This window comes from Galeopterus variegatus, unplaced genomic scaffold (assembly GCF_000696425.1).
Source record: "Galeopterus variegatus unplaced genomic scaffold, G_variegatus-3.0.2 Scaffold707, whole genome shotgun sequence".
NCBI classification, from domain to species: domain Eukaryota; kingdom Metazoa; phylum Chordata; class Mammalia; order Dermoptera; family Cynocephalidae; genus Galeopterus; species Galeopterus variegatus.
The window spans coordinates 297,016-318,420 of record NW_007726818.1 but is presented as its reverse complement, the minus strand read 5'-3'; the positions used below and the strand labels follow the sequence as shown (position 1 = coordinate 318,420).

The window sequence follows — 21,405 nt, the reverse complement described above, 5'->3', positions numbered from 1 at the left end:
TAGAGAATCCAGAAATCAATGCACACACCTACAGCCATCTGATCTTTGACAAAGGCACCAAACCTATACACTGGGGAAGAGACTGCCTCTTCAGCAAAAGGTGCTGGGATAACTTGATATCCATATGCAGGAGAATGAAACTAGACCCATACCTCTCACCATATACTAAAATCAATTCAAAATGGATTAAAGAATTAAATATACATCCGGAAACAATAAAACTTCTTAAAGAAAACAAAGGAGAAACACTTCAGGAAGTAGGACTGGGCACACAAATAAACTGGAGGGGGGAAGGAAGAAGACACAACAGTTACACTTCCTTGAAGTTGATATGACATGCGAACAGATATGAGGTTGTTAGGAGAGAGCGGGGAGAGGGAGGAAGGAGGGAGGTTTCGGTAATGGGCCACAATAATCGACCACATTGTTCATTGACAAAATAAAAGAAAATTAAAGGAAAAATAAAAAGAAAGTAACTGATACCTAAGAGTGTCTTAAATGGAGAGGACATCTTGTTTATTTAAGAAATTTAGTGGTAGCCTATCCCAGGAATGACTGGGCAACTCAGTGATGGCATCGAACCAGGCTCATTCTATTGTCTGTTCTTCCATCCTCAGTGTGTGGTAATGTCTTCCCTGTGGCCACAAAATGGGAGATAATGTGGTACAGTACCCACATCTCCCTTGGGACCAAAGCACTCATGCCTTCGGATGCCTGAAGGGTTGGCCACTGATGGCTGAGTCTCTCTCAAAGAATTGCCCTTGGCTGAAGGAGGCTTTCTCTCTCAAGTTTACATCTGCTTTCTGGGAGCAGCTCACATCCAGTCTAGTCAACATGGGGGACACAAAGTCCTGACCCCTTACCCTAAGGGGCACGACTCTGCAGGCCACTCCAGCTCCAGAGCTGCTGATTGGGTGAGCCTCTGTTGCAGCCGTTCCACTTCTTCTCTGCCCAGACCCACTTTCCTCACTCCTCACAAGCAGTGTTCCAGAGAGTACTCCCCAGTGAGCCTCCTGCATGAAAATCTCAGGGTCTCTGTATTTTTCTTGGGGAAGCTGACCTGTGATACCAGGATTGGTTCAAGGAAGGAGGCTCTAAATTGGATTTTAGCACTGGATCACCCATTGGCTAGCCGGCAATGAGCCCTGGCATGCTGTAGTCATGCAATTGCTAATACTCTCTCCAGAGGTGAATTGGGATGGGATACTGGAGGAAAAGAATACACTGGCAGGGGCATTATCTCAGATGTTTGAGAGGTTTTTGGGAAATAGTTATTATAAAGACTATGGAATTTGGATGGGTGTTGCTGGGAACCATTAATACATTAAGAAAGACAAAGAAAAGCTTAGGATGATTAATAATATAAGGCAAAACATGAAAGCAAGAGGGCTTTCCTTGGCAGCCTATAACGAGCCTGGGTTTTTATTTTCTTTTCCTGCTGTGTGGCAGAAAAAGTTTAGGATCAAGCCCAGAACTTGATTAGAAGGATAGCAGAGTTCTAAGGAGAATTGAGTTCTCAATCTTGACAGGTCTGTCACACCAAGGTCAGGGTACTGACTGATGCACTTGAAATCTCGAATCCTCAGCTTTCCTTGAATTCTCTGGGCCTACAGAACTGGCCTACTCCTTCCTGTTAGAAGCTAGCATTGTACCTCTTTCTTGAAGACAATGCAGAGGCTCCTGCCTGCAAGGAAATACATGTTCCCCTGGGATCCATTCCCACCTCCTGATCACCAGACCTATAAATAGGGTAAAGTCACATTGCAAACCAGCCAGAGACATGCTGGGTCTGCTAAGAGAAGAGAGTGACAAAGTCCCAGCCAATGTATCCAGACACTGGAAGATTATATGTGGGTGTTGGATAAAACCTATCACATTTTCAAATCAAGAAGGAAGACAGTTGCATACATTTATGGTCTTGCCCCAGGACTATATTAACTCTCCTAGCCTTTGTACATGGGACCTGGACCATCTGGACATCCTACAAAACATCAAATTAGGAAGAAGTGACACTTGTATTCTGGAGAATGGTAGATTAATCTACCAGGAGCCAGCCATTTTAGTGAAGTCTTTAGTAGTCCAAGGGTACAGGACAGGGGATTGGCAAAATCTGCCCCTCCACCTGTTTTTGTAAATAGTGTTTTATTGGAACACAGCTGTGCCCATTTGCTTATGTATTATCTGTGCCTGCTTCTGTGTTTTCTGTGGTTTAAATGTGTCCCCCAAAAGTCCATGTATTGGAAACTTGACCCCCATTGTAACAGTGTGAAGAGAGTCAAAGATCCAATTATGGCATTTAAAAGGTGGAGCCTTTCAGAGGTGCTTAGATTGTGAGGATTATGCCCTTGTGAATGGATTAATCCATTCCAAAAGTCCATGTATTGGAAACTTGACCCCCATTGTAACAGTGTGAAGAGAGTCAAAGATCCGATTATGGCATTTAAAAGGTGGAGCCTTTCAGAGGTGCTTAGATTGTGAGGATTATGCCCTTGTGAATGGATTAATCCATTCGTGGGGTAATGAGTTATCATGGGCGTGGTTCTAATGGCTTTATAAGGAAAGCGAGTGAGAAGATTAGCTTGCCATTCTTCTCACTACGTGATACCCTGCATTGCCATGGGATCCTGTAGAGAGTTCCCACCCAGAAGAACTCTCTCACCAGACACACTCCCTAGACTGTGGACTTCTCAAGCCTCCAGAACTACAAGAAATAAATTTCATTTCTTTATAGATTACCCAGTTTCAGGTATTATGTCATAAGCAACAGAAACAAACTAATATAGTGTTATAATGGCAGAGTCATGTAGTTGCAACAGAGACTGTTTGGACCACAAAGCCTAAAATATTTACTCTCTGGCCCTTTATAGAAGAAGTTTGCGGAACTCTGGTCTAGGGCATTATAGGACATCCCCTACAAAATAAAGGACATGTTATAGCATCTCAAACTTTCTAACACCAACAACAAAGCACAATGCCTGGTAGTCTCTTCAGATTTTGGAAGAATCATGTTCGAAGCTTGAGAATACTGCTGCAACCCATTACTGGGTGACAAGGAAGACTTCCAGCTTTGTGTGGGGCCCAGAGAAGTAAAAGACTCTGGCACAGGTCAGGACTGGGTACAAACATTCCTTCTGCGTGAGCTGTATGAATCAGTAGACTGTATACTATTAAAGATGTCTCTGATGGAGGAAGATGCTATGTGGGGCTTACAGCAACACCCAATAGGGAAATTGCAACATAGACTCCTAGGGTTCTAGAACAAGGCCATGCTATCTGTAGCAGAAAATTATCCTCCTAAAAAATAGTTTGAAAAATAGTTCCTGGTGTGTTACGGGGTCTCAGTAAAGACAAACACCTGACCATGGGCTATCGATGGACTTTGTGGCCAGCGCTGCTCATCAAAAGCTGGGTTCTATCAAACCCACCAAGTATTAGGGTCTGGCAGACCCAGTAGTAATCCATTGTAAGATGGAAATGAGAGATCTGGGATCAGGTACAAGTAGAGCTGGAGGGCACAAGAAAGATACATGAGCAGGTGGCCCAGATTCCCAAGTTAGCCATCACTGTTTCTCCAGCACCTCTCACACTTAAGGCCCTAAGGGGAGGGTGACTTTTATGACAGTGGTGAAGGGAAATCTTCTCAATGAGAACAGTTTTAGGAAATACACTAAAAGGTCATCCACTTTGTGGGTAACATGTCCCTGGGTAAGAATATACATAAACTCATGGGCAGTGGTAAATGGCTTGGTTAGTTGGTCAGACACCTAGAAAGAGAAAGATTAAGAGATTGGGCAGAAGGAAGAGGCCTATAAATGGACTTGTGAGAGTAGACATGAAATGTGAAGATCTTCGTTTTGCATATTGATATCCACAAAAGAGCATCAACTATGGAAAAAGCACTAAACAATCAAGCATACAGGATGACTTGGTCAGTTGATGTCAGTCAGCTTCTTTCATTGGAGATGCCAGTGCTGGCATAAGGAACTCATAAATAGAGTAGCCATGGTGGTAGGGGTAGAGGGCATACATGGGCCCAAAAGCATGGGATCCAGGTTTCCATTACTAACAATAAATGTTGCTAACAAATATCTAACCTTTCAGCAGTAGAGACCAATACTGAGTGAGAACTTGATATGGCACCAATCGTTGAGAAAACTAACCAGCTATGCTTGGTAGCAAATTGAAAATCTTACACACCTTTCACTCTGAAAGAGGCAGTGATTCATCTTGGCTAGCATGGATACATATTCTGGATACGGGTTTGCCTTTTTTGCCCACAGGGACTCAGCCAGCACCATTATACAAGGGCTTACAGAATTCCATGTAACATCTCTCAGACCAAGGGACCAAAAGACCCACTTTAAAGTAAAGGAGATGAGGCAATCTGTAAGTGACCATATGATCCACTGATTCTGTCACATACCGCACCATCCCAAAGCTGCTGGTCTGATAGAAAGATGGAATGATCTCTTCCATTTCTTCTTCTTCTTCTTTTTTTTTTTTTTGGTGGCTGGCTACTTCAGGGATCCAAACCTATGACACTGGCATTATAAGGCTACGCTCTAACCAGCTCAGCTAACCGGCCAGCCCCTAACACTGAAGTTTCTTTCTTACACCAGGATAGTGGGGCAGGAAGAGATTGCAGGCCCTTTTCCTTTTCAGCTACACAGAGATCAATCCTGGACTTTGGTGTTATCAGCACCATGCTCTAACCAACTCAGCTAACTGGCCAGTCCCTGGAATGATCTCTTAAAGGCACAACTGAGGTGTCAGCTTGGAGATGATAACCTGTGATGATGGGGTACTGTCTTCCAGGATTCAGTTCTACTCCATAAATATTTGACTCTTACATGGTATCATGTCCCCAGTAGGAAGAACACATGAGTTTGGTAACCAAGGGGTGGAAATATGAATAGCCCCACTTACCAACACTCGCAGTGACCTACTTGGGAAATTTGTGCTCCTCATCCCCTCAGCTCTAGGCTCTGATTGTGCAGAGGTCCTTTCCTAGAGGGATACTTCCTTCTACCAGGGGACACAGTGAGAGTGATTTAAAGTCATAGCTATAGGGTTGTATAATCAGCACACTTGACAATTCTCAAGAAAGAAAACAGCTGTTCCTAGCCCACTACACAGAGAGAACTGTAATAAGAAGAAAATCCTGGAACATTAATGAAGGGGAAATGATGTTGCAGAATGTGCCAGTGCTGTGAGTTTTAATTGAATGGTGGAGGGTAGCAGTGATACATATAATTCGGATCATTGTATTATTAGAAAATCATAGAAATTGAGTGCTGAAATAAACTTCAAGTTGGACTTGGTTGTTTTAGGTGGTGGCAACTGAAGCAAGAGAGGTTAAGACACTTGTACAAGGCCTTGCAGATAAGTTGGTAGCAAATCTGGGACCAGAACTCCATTCTGACCCCCTCAGAGGTTAAGACACTTGTACAAGGCCTTGCAGATAAGTTGGTAGCAAATCTGGGACCAGAACCCCAGTCTTCTGACCCCCTTGTCCAGTATTCCCTTCCTCCTCTGCTGTGAATTCATAGCTCCAAAATTCTCCTTTTTAATTATGTGTGGATTAGGCCAGTGTTAACTTATTCTGCATTCTGCATACATACCATACAGAAGGTTGATGGATAAACCTACAGACATTCTGGTAGGCTGGGAAAAGTCACCCTAGCATTAAAAATTCATTATAGAAATCTGCCCAAATAGACAGTTAAGCAGACTGGTGTCAACCTAATTGGCTCATATTAATGAGTGCAACTCCACTCAGATTTTAAGGTTTCTTTTCTTTTTTTTTTTTTTTATTGTTTGTTATTGACCTCCACACACTTTCATTAAAATCACAAAGGTATCACAGGTCTCCCTTTCATTAGTCTCACAAAATCATTTTGAATGTCATTAAATACTCATTTTGGGTTGGGGACAGGATACATGTAGAATTCACCTATGCCTCAAACTAACGTCTCTAGGTCTTTGGAGACCAATAAAATCTTATAAGCATTTCGCTCAACACATTTCCCTAAACTCAGCATAAAAATTTTTCAAGGAGCTTAAATAATGCAGGATTTTATTTGTTTTTTGGTTTATATACCCTTATGAAGATAAAGCCTCTTGAGCCACCCAATTCCCAAGAAACTAAGGAAGGAATTATATTTTATATTTTAGCAATATTAGGGTGCAACAAATGAGCAGTATTTGGGTTCAGCATATGTTTGTTAATTCTGTGACTACTTTGGGCTTGAAGAGGGGTGAGATCATAGCAATAAAACCACATTTTTAATGCACTTTTTAATGTAATTCCCCATCAGCCTTACGTGACTGGCATTATAGCACTTCTAGCTTCTCCACGGTGTCCATCCTCCTGTCCTTTTTTAGCTGGACACTTAGTTGCTTTCTGAAATGAAGACTGCAGTTTCTAACTTTCCTTGCAACTAGGTATCACCAAACGGCTAAGTTGTGTTAAAGGGATGTCAGTGGAAGTGCTGAGCACAGCTCCTCACGACAGGTGCCCTTCTTTACTTCTTCTTGGCTGGAATACAGTTGTGATAACTGAAGCCCGAGCAGCCACTGTGGATACATAGGAGGCTAAGTGTTGTGGATGGTGGAGCAACACACGAGAAGACTGGGACCCGACCATGATGGAGCAGCCTCATGTACACGACAGAGAAATTCCATATTGTCTAAGTTGCTGTTATTTGGGTTTCCAACTGAAACTAATCCTAAGTGATACACTTGAGCTACACTGTCCTGATTGAGAGGTGCTCTAAATATAAAACTCACACTGGATTTCAAAGGCAAGTGAAAAAAAAGGTAATGTATATCATTAATAATTTTTATAATGATTATATACTAAAATGATAATATTTTGAATATATTGGCTTAAAATCATATTATTTAAATCATTTCTCCTGGATATCTTTGCTTTTTTTCAACATGATTATTAGAAAATTTTAATTGCATTCCTGTATGTGGCTCACATTATATTTTCATTGGACAGTGCTAGGCTAGTGCAGCTCTGCTCTGTCTCTGTATCTGCACTAGTGAATAGATGAGGTAGGTACCTGAGGCTAACTAGAGCCACACAACTTACCCAAGTTCAGCTGTCAAGTAAATGGCATGGCTGGATTCAAGCTCAGGCCTGTCTGGCACAATCCCAGTGCTTTTACTCCTGCATACAGTGTATCTTAACTGGTGTCACTGGGTTCAGGCATAGAAGAGAGAATCTTATCCAAAACACTTAGGCAGGAACTACTGGCTGCTTGAAGAGTTCTACTGACTTTTCCTCAAAATATGTTTGTAATCTGATGAGTTTTATAGTACAGGCATTATATTTTCAAATCTCATATTTCCCAGCATATAAAAGTAGAAGGTAATCCCTTGAAAAAGGATATGAAACAGCTTGAAGAGTTCTACTGACTTTTCCTCAAAATATGTTTGTAATCTGATGAGTTTTATAGTAAAGGCATTATATTTTCAAATCTCATATTTCCCAGCATATAAAAGTAGAAGGTAATCCATTGAAAAAGGATATGAAACCGTTTGCTGAATGACACTGCTGCTTTGATTCAAAAATAAATATTTAATTTGGGAAACTGCCATAAATATATGACACAGATGACAGAGCTGGAGGCCCTTGTGGCAAAACTTTCCTTTGGTTGCTTTACCTCACTTTGTTTTGGAAGCTTAAGATCTCTAACCCCTGAGACCAAAGATGCCCCATGGGTGATGTCTGCATATACCCTATTGCAGCATATTTCCTCTGATCTGGTTGTTTATAGATCCACAGGTAATAAGTATGTTCAGTATTATTTACTCCATTACTCACTGACCTTCTCCTCACCTCTGCTATGATAAAGGTGGTAGGTTGGCCCATGCACTTATTCTGTGGAAGAGGGGCACCTTTTCCATTTGGAGATGGCCTGGAATCTCCAGCTTTCCTGATTTCTTCCTAAAGACAACTATAGACAGGAACACCTTGACCCACTGAGGTGAAAAGACATCAACTTAGCTTCCTACCTGTGGGTAGCCAAAGAGTTCTCTCGCTTTTTTCACAGGATTCCCTATCATTCTGCTCCAGTGCTAGGCTAGACACAACTCTTCTTTGAGGTTCACCACCTCCAACTGATTCTAAGACAAAAGGCAGCCACAGTCACTGAATGTGATCATTCTAATCTCTTTCTCTATCTAGCACAGCCGCAACTGGCCAGAAATGGTACCCAGACTACTTAATTGCCTATGGAGCTACAGCATGAAACTAATGAGCTGTTCATTAATGCACCCATTGCTGTCTCTCTCCTTCCTGTGGCTTCTGTTCCTGGTTTAGAAGCAGAATTAACAAGTTTTCTCCTACGAGGCATATCTGTCCTGCAGCAGTCAGCTCTTTGAACAATTTACTTCATCCTCCAAAACATTACAAAAAAAACTTAATGGCTCTGGGCCCAGACCTGACCCCTGCAGATCCCATTTGCAAGGACTGTCAAAGGCAGATGAATCACCACCGGTAAGTACTTTTTACATTTGGCTTCCAAATATGGGAGTGGTTGGGCAACTGTGGGTCATTAGACTTTTGCAAATTAAATTCTCCCCAAGACATATTTCACTAATACAATTGAGGGACAAAGCGTGCCCCTGACAGCATATGCTATTCTGAGACAGACAAAAACCAATATTCGTGTAGCATATTTGTTGATGACAGCATGAACAGACTGCTACCAACTGGCCTCTTTTTCTTCATATTCATCATGTCCACTACGTATCAGAAATGATGCTCAAATCTGCTGCACATTCCAGTGCAATATGCCAGCTTGTTTTCTTTTCAACTAGATCTACTTGCAATCTCTGGTTCCTGAATTAACTTACTCCAAGGAGGCTCTCTGTATGCTTTTTGCTTTAGATCAGGTGGGGGTTAGGGAGTATCTAAAACTCAAATGCCTTCAAGGTCTAGACAGTTAATGTAAAAATGTGAAGTTGCTGTTTATAAGCATTAGGGAATAGAAGAGACTGTAACAAATTGGAGCTTTTGGCCTCACTGGTAGTGTGCAAATGTAGTTTTAAAAACACACATACACTGCATTGGCTGAAGGAAAACATGTTTAGATTCTACTGAAAAGTGTCCAGTTTGTGACCTTGCCTTTAAATCAATTCATTAAATTTCCTTTGCAGGGTCTGAATCTGAGTTTCGAGTGTGGGGTGGGGAGGGGAGGTGGAGTGGTTATTACTTTCTTAAATCTCGTGTGATTCTGATATCCTGTCTGTCTCTGTGGTTGAGAATAATCAAAGTCAACATGAACTAGTTCTCATGTACACCTTCGCCATATACTGTATTGGCCTCAGGGCATGCGCATCCCCACTCACATTCATGAAGTGCTTCCCCACACAGCATGTGTATTTGCTACTAGATGCTGACCCAGATCACACTGACAGAAATCCAGTGTGATCTGAAAAGGAATCAGACTTCTCTGGTTTTTACAGAGGCCTAGAGACAAAGGCAGCCTGTCAAATACTTCCAGCCTCTCTCTATGGCCAGTTTCGGTCACTCTGCTTTCCTCTTGGATGCAGGGGGTGAAGGCACCTTAGTCATTGCCAAGGCACTCAGGCCTGCCTGTTGGAGGCCTTCATTCTGGGTGGGAGGAAGGTAGATTATATTTAATTTGCCCAAAAGTTGTCAACAGAGGCTGAGGAATGATTTTATACATTTCTGTTTGCTTTTCAATTAGTTCCTCCCTCCCACACACACACACTGAAAGCACTTATAGAGCAGTCCAGGCAGTTTAGTTGAGTTAGTTGAGTGCAAGTTCAAATCTGGAGAAAAATACATCTAAAAACATAATTTCAGTATCATTTGCTCTGAGTGGTTAGTAGCAAGTTATCACTCAGTATCTCTTCCCCTTATCTGTAGAATAATGGGACTTTAGATTTTAGTTGGGCCCATGGTCTCTAAGACACAGAAGAAATCTTTCAAGCTTCCCTGCAGCTTAAGTAAGGCAATGTGACAGAATTCTGGTCAGCAAGACATAAGAGAAAGTAGTATGTACAATTTTCGTGGAAATGTCCTTAAAGGAAGAAGGTCTGTTCCTTTCCCCTTTTCTTCTCCCTGATGGTTAGAATTCAAGTGGTGATGGCAAGGGCTGGGGCAGCTATTCTGGGCTGTGAAATGATTCTGCATGATGGAACAAAATGATAGGAGGAGCCTGTGTCACTAATGTCATGGAGGGCCATACCATCCCTGGCCTCTCTATCTGGACATCTACATGAGAGAGGGAGACATCTATCTTGTCTACATTATCTGGTGGAGGTGGGGAGCAGTTTCTATTACTCACAGCCAAACCTATTCCAAAGTAACACGGAAGGTATCAGGTGGATGCAGAGAAGCAGGGCTCGAACATTCCTCATGCTGTCCCTTTGAGGTAGAGGGGGTCAAATGTCATCACCATTTTACTGTACAAACTCCTTCAGAAAGTTGTTCATTCCATCTTCCTTCTCCTTGACCTCCCATCCCTTCTTTCCCACCCAGCTCTCCAGCAGCTGCAGTTCTCACCTTTGTCTCCATCGCTCCTCACCACACTTAACTATATTTTCTGGCTTTTACTTGTTTTGTGTTTGCTGTCTCAGGTAGACTGTGGGAACTTGGGGATAGAAAATGCTCCTGTTGTGGGCCGGCCCGGTGGCACACTGCTACAGTGCGCCGCTTGGGAGTGCGGCGGTGCTCCCGCCGAGGGTTCGGATCCCACATACAGCCTGGTTCCCGCTCACTGGCTGAGCGAGGCGTGGGAGCAACACCGAGGGTTGCGATCCCGTTGCCGGTCTGGTCCGGTACGGTGCGGGCGCGACACTGAGGGTTGCGATCCGTTGCCGGACATGAAAAAAGACAAAAAGGAAAAAAAAAAAAAAAGAAAATGCTCCTGTTGGGGGCCGGCCCGGTGGCACACTGCTACAGTGCGCCGCTTGGGAGTGCGGCGGTGCTCCCGCCGAGGGTTCGGATCCCACATACAGCCTGGTTCCCGCTCACTGGCTGAGCGAGGCGTGGGAGCAACACCGAGGGTTGCGATCCCGTTGCCGGTCTGGTCCGGTACGGTGCGGGCGCGACACTGAGGGTTGCGATCCGTTGCCGGACATGAAAAAAGACAAAAAGGAAAAAAAAAAAAAAAAGAAAATGCTCCTGTTGTAACCACCTTTCCCACTACCAGTGCAAAACAAACATTGCTTAAATTTCAAACACTCCATAATTGAATTAATTTGGAATGCATTTTTGAACCCCACTCACTATACCATCTCCTATGTATCTCACTTTCATCTCCAGACTCTCTGTTCTTTAGTGAAATTATCTACACGGGACTAATTATGACACCCTCTAAATAGGAACTCTTAACTTGAGGAGGAGGAAGAGGGAACTTCAGGGAGTTCAGCAACTCTTTGCAAAGTTTTGTAGGTGGGAGTATGTCTGGAGGGAAGGTCTGTAGCTTTCATCACAATTTCAGAAAAATCTTGACCCCCACTGGCCTACAGCCCATAAAAAAATCTTTGGCTAAAATGATACCTACAATTGCCTGTTGGATGGGGCTAAGAGAAGGAGTGAGATCTCCTTGGATGATTCGGTTTATAAAGAAGATAAATCCACATATATATCTATATAATGCCTATATGTAAAGATTTCTTTTTTAAAAGAAGGCTTCATTTTCTCTCCATGGTTTCAAGGAAACCTTAATCCTTAATATCAATTGCAGAAGCAACCAAACAGAAAAGGTCAAAGATACACTGGGAATAAACTGAAGCAATGCTTTATTGCAACCACAAAGCACCAGTTCAACAAGGCATTGACACACAGAGACTGAACAAATGTCTCTTTGAACAGAGATGTATGTAGCAAGCCCACTTTTTCAAGTTCTTAAAAACAAGTGCTCAAATCAGGAATCAAACAAAGCATAGGACAATTAAAAAAACATTACACCATCATGGAGGAATATATATAAAAATATTCTGTACTAGTAACAAGGTTTTTTTGATCTATAACTCTTGGCAAATTTCTTCAGAAACAACTTATTATAAATACAAACCATAAAGTAAAAAATGCTTTCTTCAGAAACAAAGAACCAATTTAAAAGCAAATCTATGCAGAAAATACCATTCTCCCTGGCGAAAGCCAGCAGAATATGGATGGATATCCCCAGCACACAACAGAGTTTCTCTGTGCAGAGCTACAGTTCTGCTCCTGGAGGGGCCATGATGCACGTTTGTTTCAAATGATGCAGCATATCCCAGTGAAACCTTAATAAGGTCAAGTGGAGGACCCTCTATAAAAAGGGTGTTGGCAATTCCATCCAAGTAACACAAGCTCTAAGGAGCAGAGGAGTTCAAAGGACGCTGCAATCCCTTTCTGTCTTCCCCCTCCCCAAGTTTTCTTGTTTTTACTCTTCCTAAGTCTGTAACAAAAAGATGCTAATTCCATTACATTCCTTTTTTAAGGATTTTGGGAAAGCAATCTATGAAGAAATGAAGAAAACCCTTTTGATTTCAAAGCCTTTGTGGGTAGGGGTGTCTAATCATGTCAAGGATTATTCTACCTGACAGACTCCACAAGGAAAATCATCCCGTGCATGTCTTGTCCTCGCTCCTCCTGGCTGAAGTCAGGTCAGCCGATGGACTGCCTAGTCTATCCAATAGGATAGCGTTTCATTTGATTGGAATTCTTTACATATACACATGTATGTATTCTGTTTACAAAGTTTCATCACATGAAACTAAAGTATGTCATTATGTATTTTTTGAGGTCTAAGACCCCAATTTGACTGTACTATGAAGAGTTGTTCTTTAAGTGCTTTGTCTGCAGAGGTTTTACATGATATTCGTAGATTTTCAGAGCAGGCCCCAATTTTAACTGAAGTCCTGTCAACACATCATTCCTTGTCATCAATAGCAGGGATTTCCCATCAATTTCCTATAATGGAAGCAGAGGGTAAAGCCAACATGTAAGTCCAAAAGCTCAAAGATAATGAAGAAAAAAGGAAGTTCAAAGCAAAAGTCATACCAATTGTCCCCAAGCTAAAAACATTACTTTTTTAGTAGTGCCGAAGTGGAGAGAGTGAAACATTCTATTTTTATCTTCCATCTTCTACTTGTATTTTTGGATTAAACACAAGCCATAGCTGATCTTGTTTACAAGACTGAATCACAAACGTCACATCTTAAAAAAACTGATGGCAAGCTTAGAGCATGTACCCTTAATGATCAAAGACGTTGCTTCCGAAAAGCATGATACTTTCCATTTATAAAATAAAGTTTATGCAGAATTTTCTGTGTATTTATTCCTAAAACAACTCTATAAATTAGGACATGTAGAGATCATCATCTTTATTTTACAGGCAAACCAAAGATCAAGCAAGAAGTTAACCTGCCTAAGATCAAGAAGTTGGGAAAGGGTGCACAGGACTTAAACTTCCATCTGCCTACAGCCAAAGCCAGTGTTCCGTCCATAATTCCCTTCTGCTTCTCTTGAAACTCAGAATTAAATATATGCTGGCTAGATGGCCTAATGGGGACTAAAATCTCAGGTTTCTTGGAGTCTTGTCAACTACAACAATGGGCGTTGGAAAAATGACACCCTTGAGGAGACTCTTTCCTGCCCTTTAATAGGAGAACCATCTTGCCTCGGCCCCAAAATCAACCCCTCCATGCTGAGGGCCTTACCACACTCCCTCTCAGTAGATTCTCAATATTCCAAATAAGGTAGAGAGGGGCAGGGTCCTGCCAGCTGCAAAGCCCTTCCCCACACCTTTCAGGCACACAAGCAGGTACACTTCACTGTAGGTATTTTGGAGACTACAAAGCTTTGGGGTAAAATAAAAATGGGTTTCTCACTAAAGAGATGAGAACCCCAAATATGTGAAGAGTTTGAGACTTTTGGAAAAGAAGCACTGAGAAGAGTGCTGAATGCCACCTTATTTTTGCTTTTGTTTATTATGGGAAACTTACATCTCTTAAGAACCTGGGCTGGTTTTCAGGAGACTTGCGTTCAGGAGAAGGACCAGCTGTGCATTGTTGGTGAATCTCAACATTTCTGCTCGTGGTTTCATCCACATAGTACTGTACCTACTTCCCACACTGACCAAAAGGCAAGAGGATACAGTGTACAACTACAACTACTTAAAACCATGACTCCCTCCTACACTGTCCCCAGGGGGGCTGTTCTTCAACACTCTCTCATGTACCTTGCCAGGCTGTGAAGAAGATGTGCTTTGCCTGAGAGTGTGGGCGAAATAGCACCAGGCTAGCAGACTGAAGAAACACTCACTTTGTGACCTTAGGCAAGTCCCTTCCTCCTCTGTCTCCTCATTTGGTGATGTGGGGACATGGGGTTTCTAATAGGATTCCAAGAGAAACCACTCTCACAAATGCTCCCTGAGCTAAGTCATATAATTGCTTGTCATTATCCCTTCCACCATTTGTGACAGGACTGTGGTCCTCATTTCACTTGTCAACCACTTAACACCAACCAGAACAGAACGAGGAATTTCTTCTAATTGGTCTGTGGTGTTTTGAGTTTTGGAAACCTTTATATTGTCAGCTATTAGAAGACAAAATTTGTGAGAGAGAACTATTCAAAACCATAAAGCATAAAAAAAGCAATCGGTTGATAGGGCAAGAGTAGAAAATTATTTAAGGACATAGGAACTGACTCTAATTCTAAAGTCTTCTTTTCCTTCTATTTAAGCAACTACTAATCCTGGAGATTGCCCATTAGTGAAACTTGCAAGTTTGAGATTTGGCAGAGGAGCTTTGGTCACCTGGAAACCACAGTAGCAGAGTTGGAGACGTTGTGAGGTCCAACAGGTCTGAACTGAAGGTTACTTCAGAGCTAGTGCCCGCCTTGCACCTGCATGAACACTGACGCACGCAGGACGCTGCACAATGGTGAAGCCCTTCCTGCGCTCCATTTCTTTTTTGCTGTTGTTTGCTCACACTTAACTTACTACACATTTTAAGCAGGCATCAGGAAGAGATGACACTTCATTAATTTGTACACAACAAAAAACTTCCTTGACTAATGGAAAGTGAATTTTTCTTTTAAAAAACTTTGCTGGTAAAAAGTCCATCTACAACTCCTCATTTCTATTAAAAGCCAACTATGTCTGTGAAAAATGCTGAAATTTGGATTTTACTTAAGACAAAATGGAAAATCATGTTCATCCTCCAATTTGACTTTCCCACTGCAGTTCATCTGAGACCAGGGTTGGTAAAAGAAAGCTCCATCTGGAAATCCATATTTAAAAAATGTTGAAATGAATATAGTTAATTAATATGTACAACAAAACTTTCCTCTTAAACCATGATTACAGCAGCTCAAATGAATGAGGGTGGAATACAGCACTATGGCAATGTGAGCTTCAGGTCAGGCAAACACCAGTCTGAATCCTGTTTCCACAACTTACTGTGTGACTCTGGGTAAGCAACTTAATTTCCCTGACCTCAGTTTAGTTTCCTCACTTGTAAAATGTAAATAAACCCCTGAATGACTTTGGAGATTAGAAATGATTGAAGTAAAGCACTTAGCACAGTGCCTGACCTGTAGGAGGTTCTCAATGATTACTAAGTGGAAATTTATAGGCTTTGAAAGAAATGGGATGTGTGTGACTCCAAACCCACCTTCTGCTTCCTTTCTGCAGGTGTGCTAATCTTTGCCAGAGAAATGTAGGCATGTTCCTGTTCAAGTTCAGAAAATTTACTGAGATTAAAAAGTTCAAAGGCTACATATAACATTTGTCTCATAAAAACTGCACACACACGGGCCGGCCCGGTGGCGCACTGGATAGTGTGCCGCTTGGAAAGCGTGGCGGCGCTCCCGCCCGAGGGTTCGGATCCCACATACAGACCGGTTCCCGCTCACTAGCTGAGCGAGGCGCGGGAGCAACACCGAGGGGTGCGGTCCCGTTGCTGGTCCCGGTCCAGTGCGGGGGCGACACTGAGGGCTGCGATCCGTTGCCAGACACGGAAAAAGACAAAAAAACAAACAAACAAAAAAAACTGCACACACAGGAATGTTCCCTGATTAAGGAAACTAGTAATTTGTTACATCTATAAAAGTTTGCAATGTCTATGAAATACAAATTTTGCCAATCAGTATGGTGTACTAGAATGAGCTTGGGACTGGACATGGAAGACAGGCTCTAATGCAGACTCCATCAGTAACTTTCCATAAGGAACAATCCCTCTGGATCCCAATCTATTTATCAATATAAATGAAGGTTGGAGTGTGATCAGCTCCAGCTAAACAAACAAAACAAAACGAAAAGCCCAGGATTTTGCATGTCTATAATGATTAAAGCCAAAAACAAAAAGATAATTCATATCTTGGGATTTCTGCATTAATGGATAATCACTTGTTAGTTTCAGTGAAACTTTTTTTTTTTTTTTGTCTTTTGTCTTTTTCCGTGTCCGGCAACGGATCGCAACCCTCAGTGTTGCCCCCGCACCGGACCGGGGACCGGCAACGGGATCGCAACCCTCGGTGCCGCTCCCGCGCCTCGCTCAGCCAGTGAGCGGGAACCAGTCTGTATGTGGGATCTGAACCCTTGGGCGGGAGCACCGCCGCACTTCCCAAGCGGCGCACTTATCCAGTGCGCCACCGGGCCGGCCCTCAGTGAAACTTTTTACATTGATTCTGTCTTCGTGTAAAAATAACCAAGTTCCTATTGGGCAATAAAATTCAAAATGTTTGCATACTTAAGTTCCAGCAAGTACTCATGGATTGTAGTAATGTTTAGAGATGATAGATTTAAGTTTCCAATGAGAGCAAGACCCTAGATTTATAAATAAATGAGTAGGATACATAGATCCTGTAACTCAGCAAATAAGCACGTGCTTTAGTGTAAGACACTATTTTACTGCTTAATTAAGTAAGGCCTGGGGCATCAGACCCTAGATTTATAAATAAATGAGTAGGATACATAGATCCTGTAACTCAGCAGATAAGCACGTGCTTTAGTGTAAGACACTATTTTACTGCTTAATTAAGTAAGGCCTGGGGCATGTTACTTAATCTCTCTAAGCCTCATTTCCTTATCTATTTCCTTATCTATATGATGAGGGAAAGTAGCTACTGTATTTCACTGCTAAAAGGATTATTGAGATAACACATGTAAAGTAGAATTTTTGACATCTACTGAGCACTCAAGAAATGCAAGCTATTAAAAAAAGCATATAAAAAATCTTGACCCACTTAATTCTCCCTCTTTCTCTCCATCAGCATTAATCCACACCTAGGTAACTCTTTGAATTGAGCCTAATTGTGAGATGGTTCATGAAAGGGAAGAAGCAGAGAGAAAGAGGCTAGAAGAGGAAAAGAGTAGCCAGCAAGAGAGGAAACTGGGTAAGAGCAAGGCAGGGAGAAAAAAAAAATCAAAGAGAAATCAATGGGGCTTACGATGGCAGGGCCCTGCAGCTGACTTCGAAAGCCACATCTGTGGTGGTGGTTGGTGGTGGTGGTCTCTACTGTCCCAAGTAGTGTGTAGGGGAAGGAAGGCTCAATTTGGAATTAGAAGACTTGGGCTGGAAGCTCAACTCTGCTGCTTACTAGTTCCTGTCTAGTCCATTATTCTGCCCCCCCGCTGTGAAAGGAGAGGTGTGGACTAAGCTGACTCTGTCTGTTCAAGTTCAACACACTCTCAGGTACCATTTCTGTCTTTGATAAGCATGAAGACACACCAGACTCACCAGGAGTGAGACTGTTAAAGAAGAGAGCAGCAACTCCTTACCATTGAGGTGGGGGACTCTGATCAAATCATCTTTCTTTTTACTCTTCAATCTTCCCCGTCACGTTTTCTACCACTTTCTTGGTAACAACTCTCTTGCCATTCACTATCTGGCTACAAGTGGTAACCAGTCTGAAGGTTCCCATTCCACTGCTTACAAAGGGCACACGTGTCTCAGAGGTAGTGGGACTTGACCTGAAGCCCAAAGATACAAAAGTGGAAAACCCTGTGTCCAGTATGGGGGTCACATCAAAGAAGGAATGGAATCTCCTGGGGCTGCCCAGGTGGCCTGTGGGAAAATAATCTCTTGAGAAGAGGTCCTCATCTTCACAGACATTCCGAAAGACATGGCACGGCCTCTCAGAGCACAGTTCCTCCTCCAAATGGTTTTCGTCTCTGCGGCCATCTCCTCTATTTCCCCTTTCGGTGCGGTTCTCTCTAGACTTGTCATAGTCACTGCGTTTCTTGGCATCAGACAGGACTTCATAGGCCTCTGCTACTTCTCTGAATTTCTCCTCAGCTGCCTCCTTGTTCTCTGGGTTCTTGTCTGGGTGTACCTGTAGAGCCAACTGGTGATAAGCCTTCTTAATAACAGAGGAGGAAGCATTGTGAGGCACCCCTAGTACTTTGTAGTAATTCGCCATGTTTCTTTAAACAGCCTTCCTCACCAAGACACAGAATTTATTTTCTGAAGAATTTCCATATAACTTTGGAAAAGAAGATGGTGAACTATTCAAATTTACACCCAGATCCTTTGAATCCTATCACATGGTTCTCGGGATGAAGTTTCTTCTGGGGGAGAGACTCCTCTTCAGTGTAGGGACCCGCCACGTGCCCCGCCCCTCTCCCTCCTGGCTCATTGCAGGTGAGTGACTATGACCTCAACATCCTCAGCCAGTGACACTCAGCTGAGCTGTGCTTGCCTTGCCTTCCTATTGGTGGGAAATTTGGGGTGAATAATATACATATTGGGGAAGCTTCACCTTATTTAAAAATCAACACTGAGCAGCTTGTTAGAAAAAATTACTAGTGTGGCTCAAAAGTCATTACCTCATTTGTTAAAGTAACAGTCACCAGCCAAATGGGTCTTGCACTTAAATCAGACACAAAATCCATTTTGGCTCACTGTGAGGACTAATGCTTTCAGTGACTTCCTGGGTATCTCTCTGTGTTATTAAATATTTGCTGCTGGCACAGGTGGGTGATAAAAGAGTATATTACAACAGAAAATCTTGTATACATTTCTAATGAAGGAAAAAATAAAACTCATGTCATCAAATGAGGAAACTGGGTCACAGAGATTAATAGGCAGATTTAAAAAAGGATAGAAAGGGAACAGAATTAGAAGCAATGTCCTCCCACGTATTGTCAGATAAGACTTCTTCAGTTGAGCTTTTAATGTTAGCTTTTTTAAAATTTATCTCTGGACCTAGGGACAAAACTAAGTAGTAGCATCAAAATAGCAAATGCATTTTAAAAATAACTTTAAAGCCCCAGTGTAGCAGGGGCTGCTGATTGCTCTTTTTCCAGGACACACAGCTTCACATTTTCCAGACTTCCTGGTGACTTGGTGTGGCCATATGATTAAGTTCTAGCCAACGAAATGTGAAGGGACGATGCGCACTTCTTTCTGGCCTGGCCCATAAAACCACCTACATGGGCTCCTCCTTGCTCTTCTTCCTTACACCCACGAGGGGTCAACACCCAGACAATCTTGAAAGCTGTCCGTTGAAGTTGATAGAGCCTCCAGCAGCCTGGGTCTTTGAATTACAGTGAAGCAGAACATCTCCACCAACCACCTTGGACGATTTATATGAAGAAGAAATAAACTTCTACTATAATTAAGCCATTACACTATGCTTTCACCTACTGGTGACAGCAGTTAGCCTACTCTAATACAGTCTCACCTTCCCTCCTATAATGGCATCACCCAGAAGAGTCCTACCTCTCCCACTCTCTTTGGTGACCAGTCTTAACCTGCACTGCTCTCCTCCACTTCCTTATCAAACCTCCACCCATTCCCTCTCCACTCCAAGCAGAGGAGCTTGCCTATATTGTTAGCAAAGGAAATACAAGGCTGTCAGGAACTCTCTTAAGGTCCCTGAGGACAAGGTGTATTAGTCATTGATCTCCAGAGAAACAGAACCAATAGGATATTGGTTAGATATAACCAAGCTGCAGGCTGGGAACCAGGAAGGCTGCTGGTGTGATCCAGTCTAAGTCTGAGGGCCTGAGGACAGGTCATGGGGTGGATGTAGTGCTTCATGCAGCAATGACCATTGCACAAGGACAAATATCTGGTTGAGTCCCTCTTTTCAGTTCTTTTGGGTGAAATTGGTGGGTCATATGGTAATTCTGTGCTTAAAAACTTTCTGAAGAACCACCAAACTGTTTTCCACAGTGGCTGCACCATTTGACATTACCACCAGCAAGGTACAAAGGTTCCACTTTCTCTGTATCCTCACCGTTCCATACTCTTTTGATCTCATCCTTTTCCATATCCTCAGGGAGTTTGCTTCATTTAACTGTTCTTAATTTCCTGCAATTTTAACCTGTCCAATTCTTTTGGCTACTTTCCTGCATGTAAATAAGTCTTCTTTTAGAAATGAGCCTTCATGCCTACATGACTCTCCAGCTCCTGCTTCTCCCCCCACTTGCCTGCCTCCTACTCACTCCTCAACTTGGAGGAAAGGGTCCTCTACCTCCTGACAGTCCTCTACACTCCTCCCCTTACTCCACTGAAATTCCACTGGCAAACTTCACCATCACTCCAAGACCTCCTTGGACCTCACCTTTTTGAAGTGTGTGACCTTGCTGATCATGTCATTTTTCTTGAAACTCTCCCCTTCATTGGTTTCTACAAAACCTCTCATTACTGGTTCTCTCCCTGCTTCCCTGAGCGCTTTCTCAGTGGCTTTTGCTAGTTGCCTTTCCTCTCCTTACGATGAAAACCTTGGTGTTCCCCAGGGTGATGTCCTTGGCCCTTTTCTCTTCCCTTTCTAAACGCCTCTCTTATTCTCACCCCCTCCTCTGACTGATGGTGACTCTCATATCTGTCTGTAGGCCTCACTCTTCCCCTCAGTCATCTGCTAGATAGTTTCACTTAGATGTCCTACAATACCTTAAACTTAATTTGCCCCAAACTATGCTCATTACATCCCTTTTACAACTGACCTCCCACAACATCCTGGGTAATGGCACCACTTTACAACTGCCCCATCTGGAAACCTGGCAGTCATCCAAGCCTCTGCCCACTCCCAGCTGTAAGCATTGAGTTCAGTCCTATGGCTACTGCAGAGAACCAAGACTGGACAAATCTTTACTCTCCACTGGCATGATCAACTAAATTCTTTTGACCATTTTCCCCATATTTTCTAATCTATCTCTTCCGTTCCATCCCCAAGGGGACTATTACAGCAGCTTTCCCACCTTTGGTCTCCATGGCCTCCAAGCCACTCTCCACATTGCCAGAGGGTGATGTCCTTGGCCCTTTTCTCTTCCCTTTCTAAACGCCTCTCTTATTCTCACCCCCTCCTCTGACTGATGGTGACTCTCATATCTGTTTGTAGGCCTCACTCTTCCCCTCAGTTGTCTGCTAGATAGTTTCACTTAGATGTCCTACAATACCTTAAACTTAATTTGCCCCAAACTA

The 21,405-nt window shown here is 42.8% G+C and overlaps 1 protein-coding gene across 1 annotated transcript in view; it reads right to left on the bottom strand.

Annotated features, from left to right (window-relative positions):
* Positions 1-11,770: 11,770 nt before the first annotated feature.
* The window catches only part of SAMD13 (sterile alpha motif domain containing 13), a 49,617-nt gene continuing 39,982 nt past the window's right edge, over positions 11,771-21,405 (bottom strand). The window contains exon 4 of the mRNA XM_008571623.1: positions 11,771-12,943. Within this exon, the coding sequence (XP_008569845.1) occupies positions 12,800-12,943 (144 nt within the window). The 3' untranslated portion in view covers positions 11,771-12,799. The remainder of the gene's footprint in view (positions 12,944-21,405) is intronic.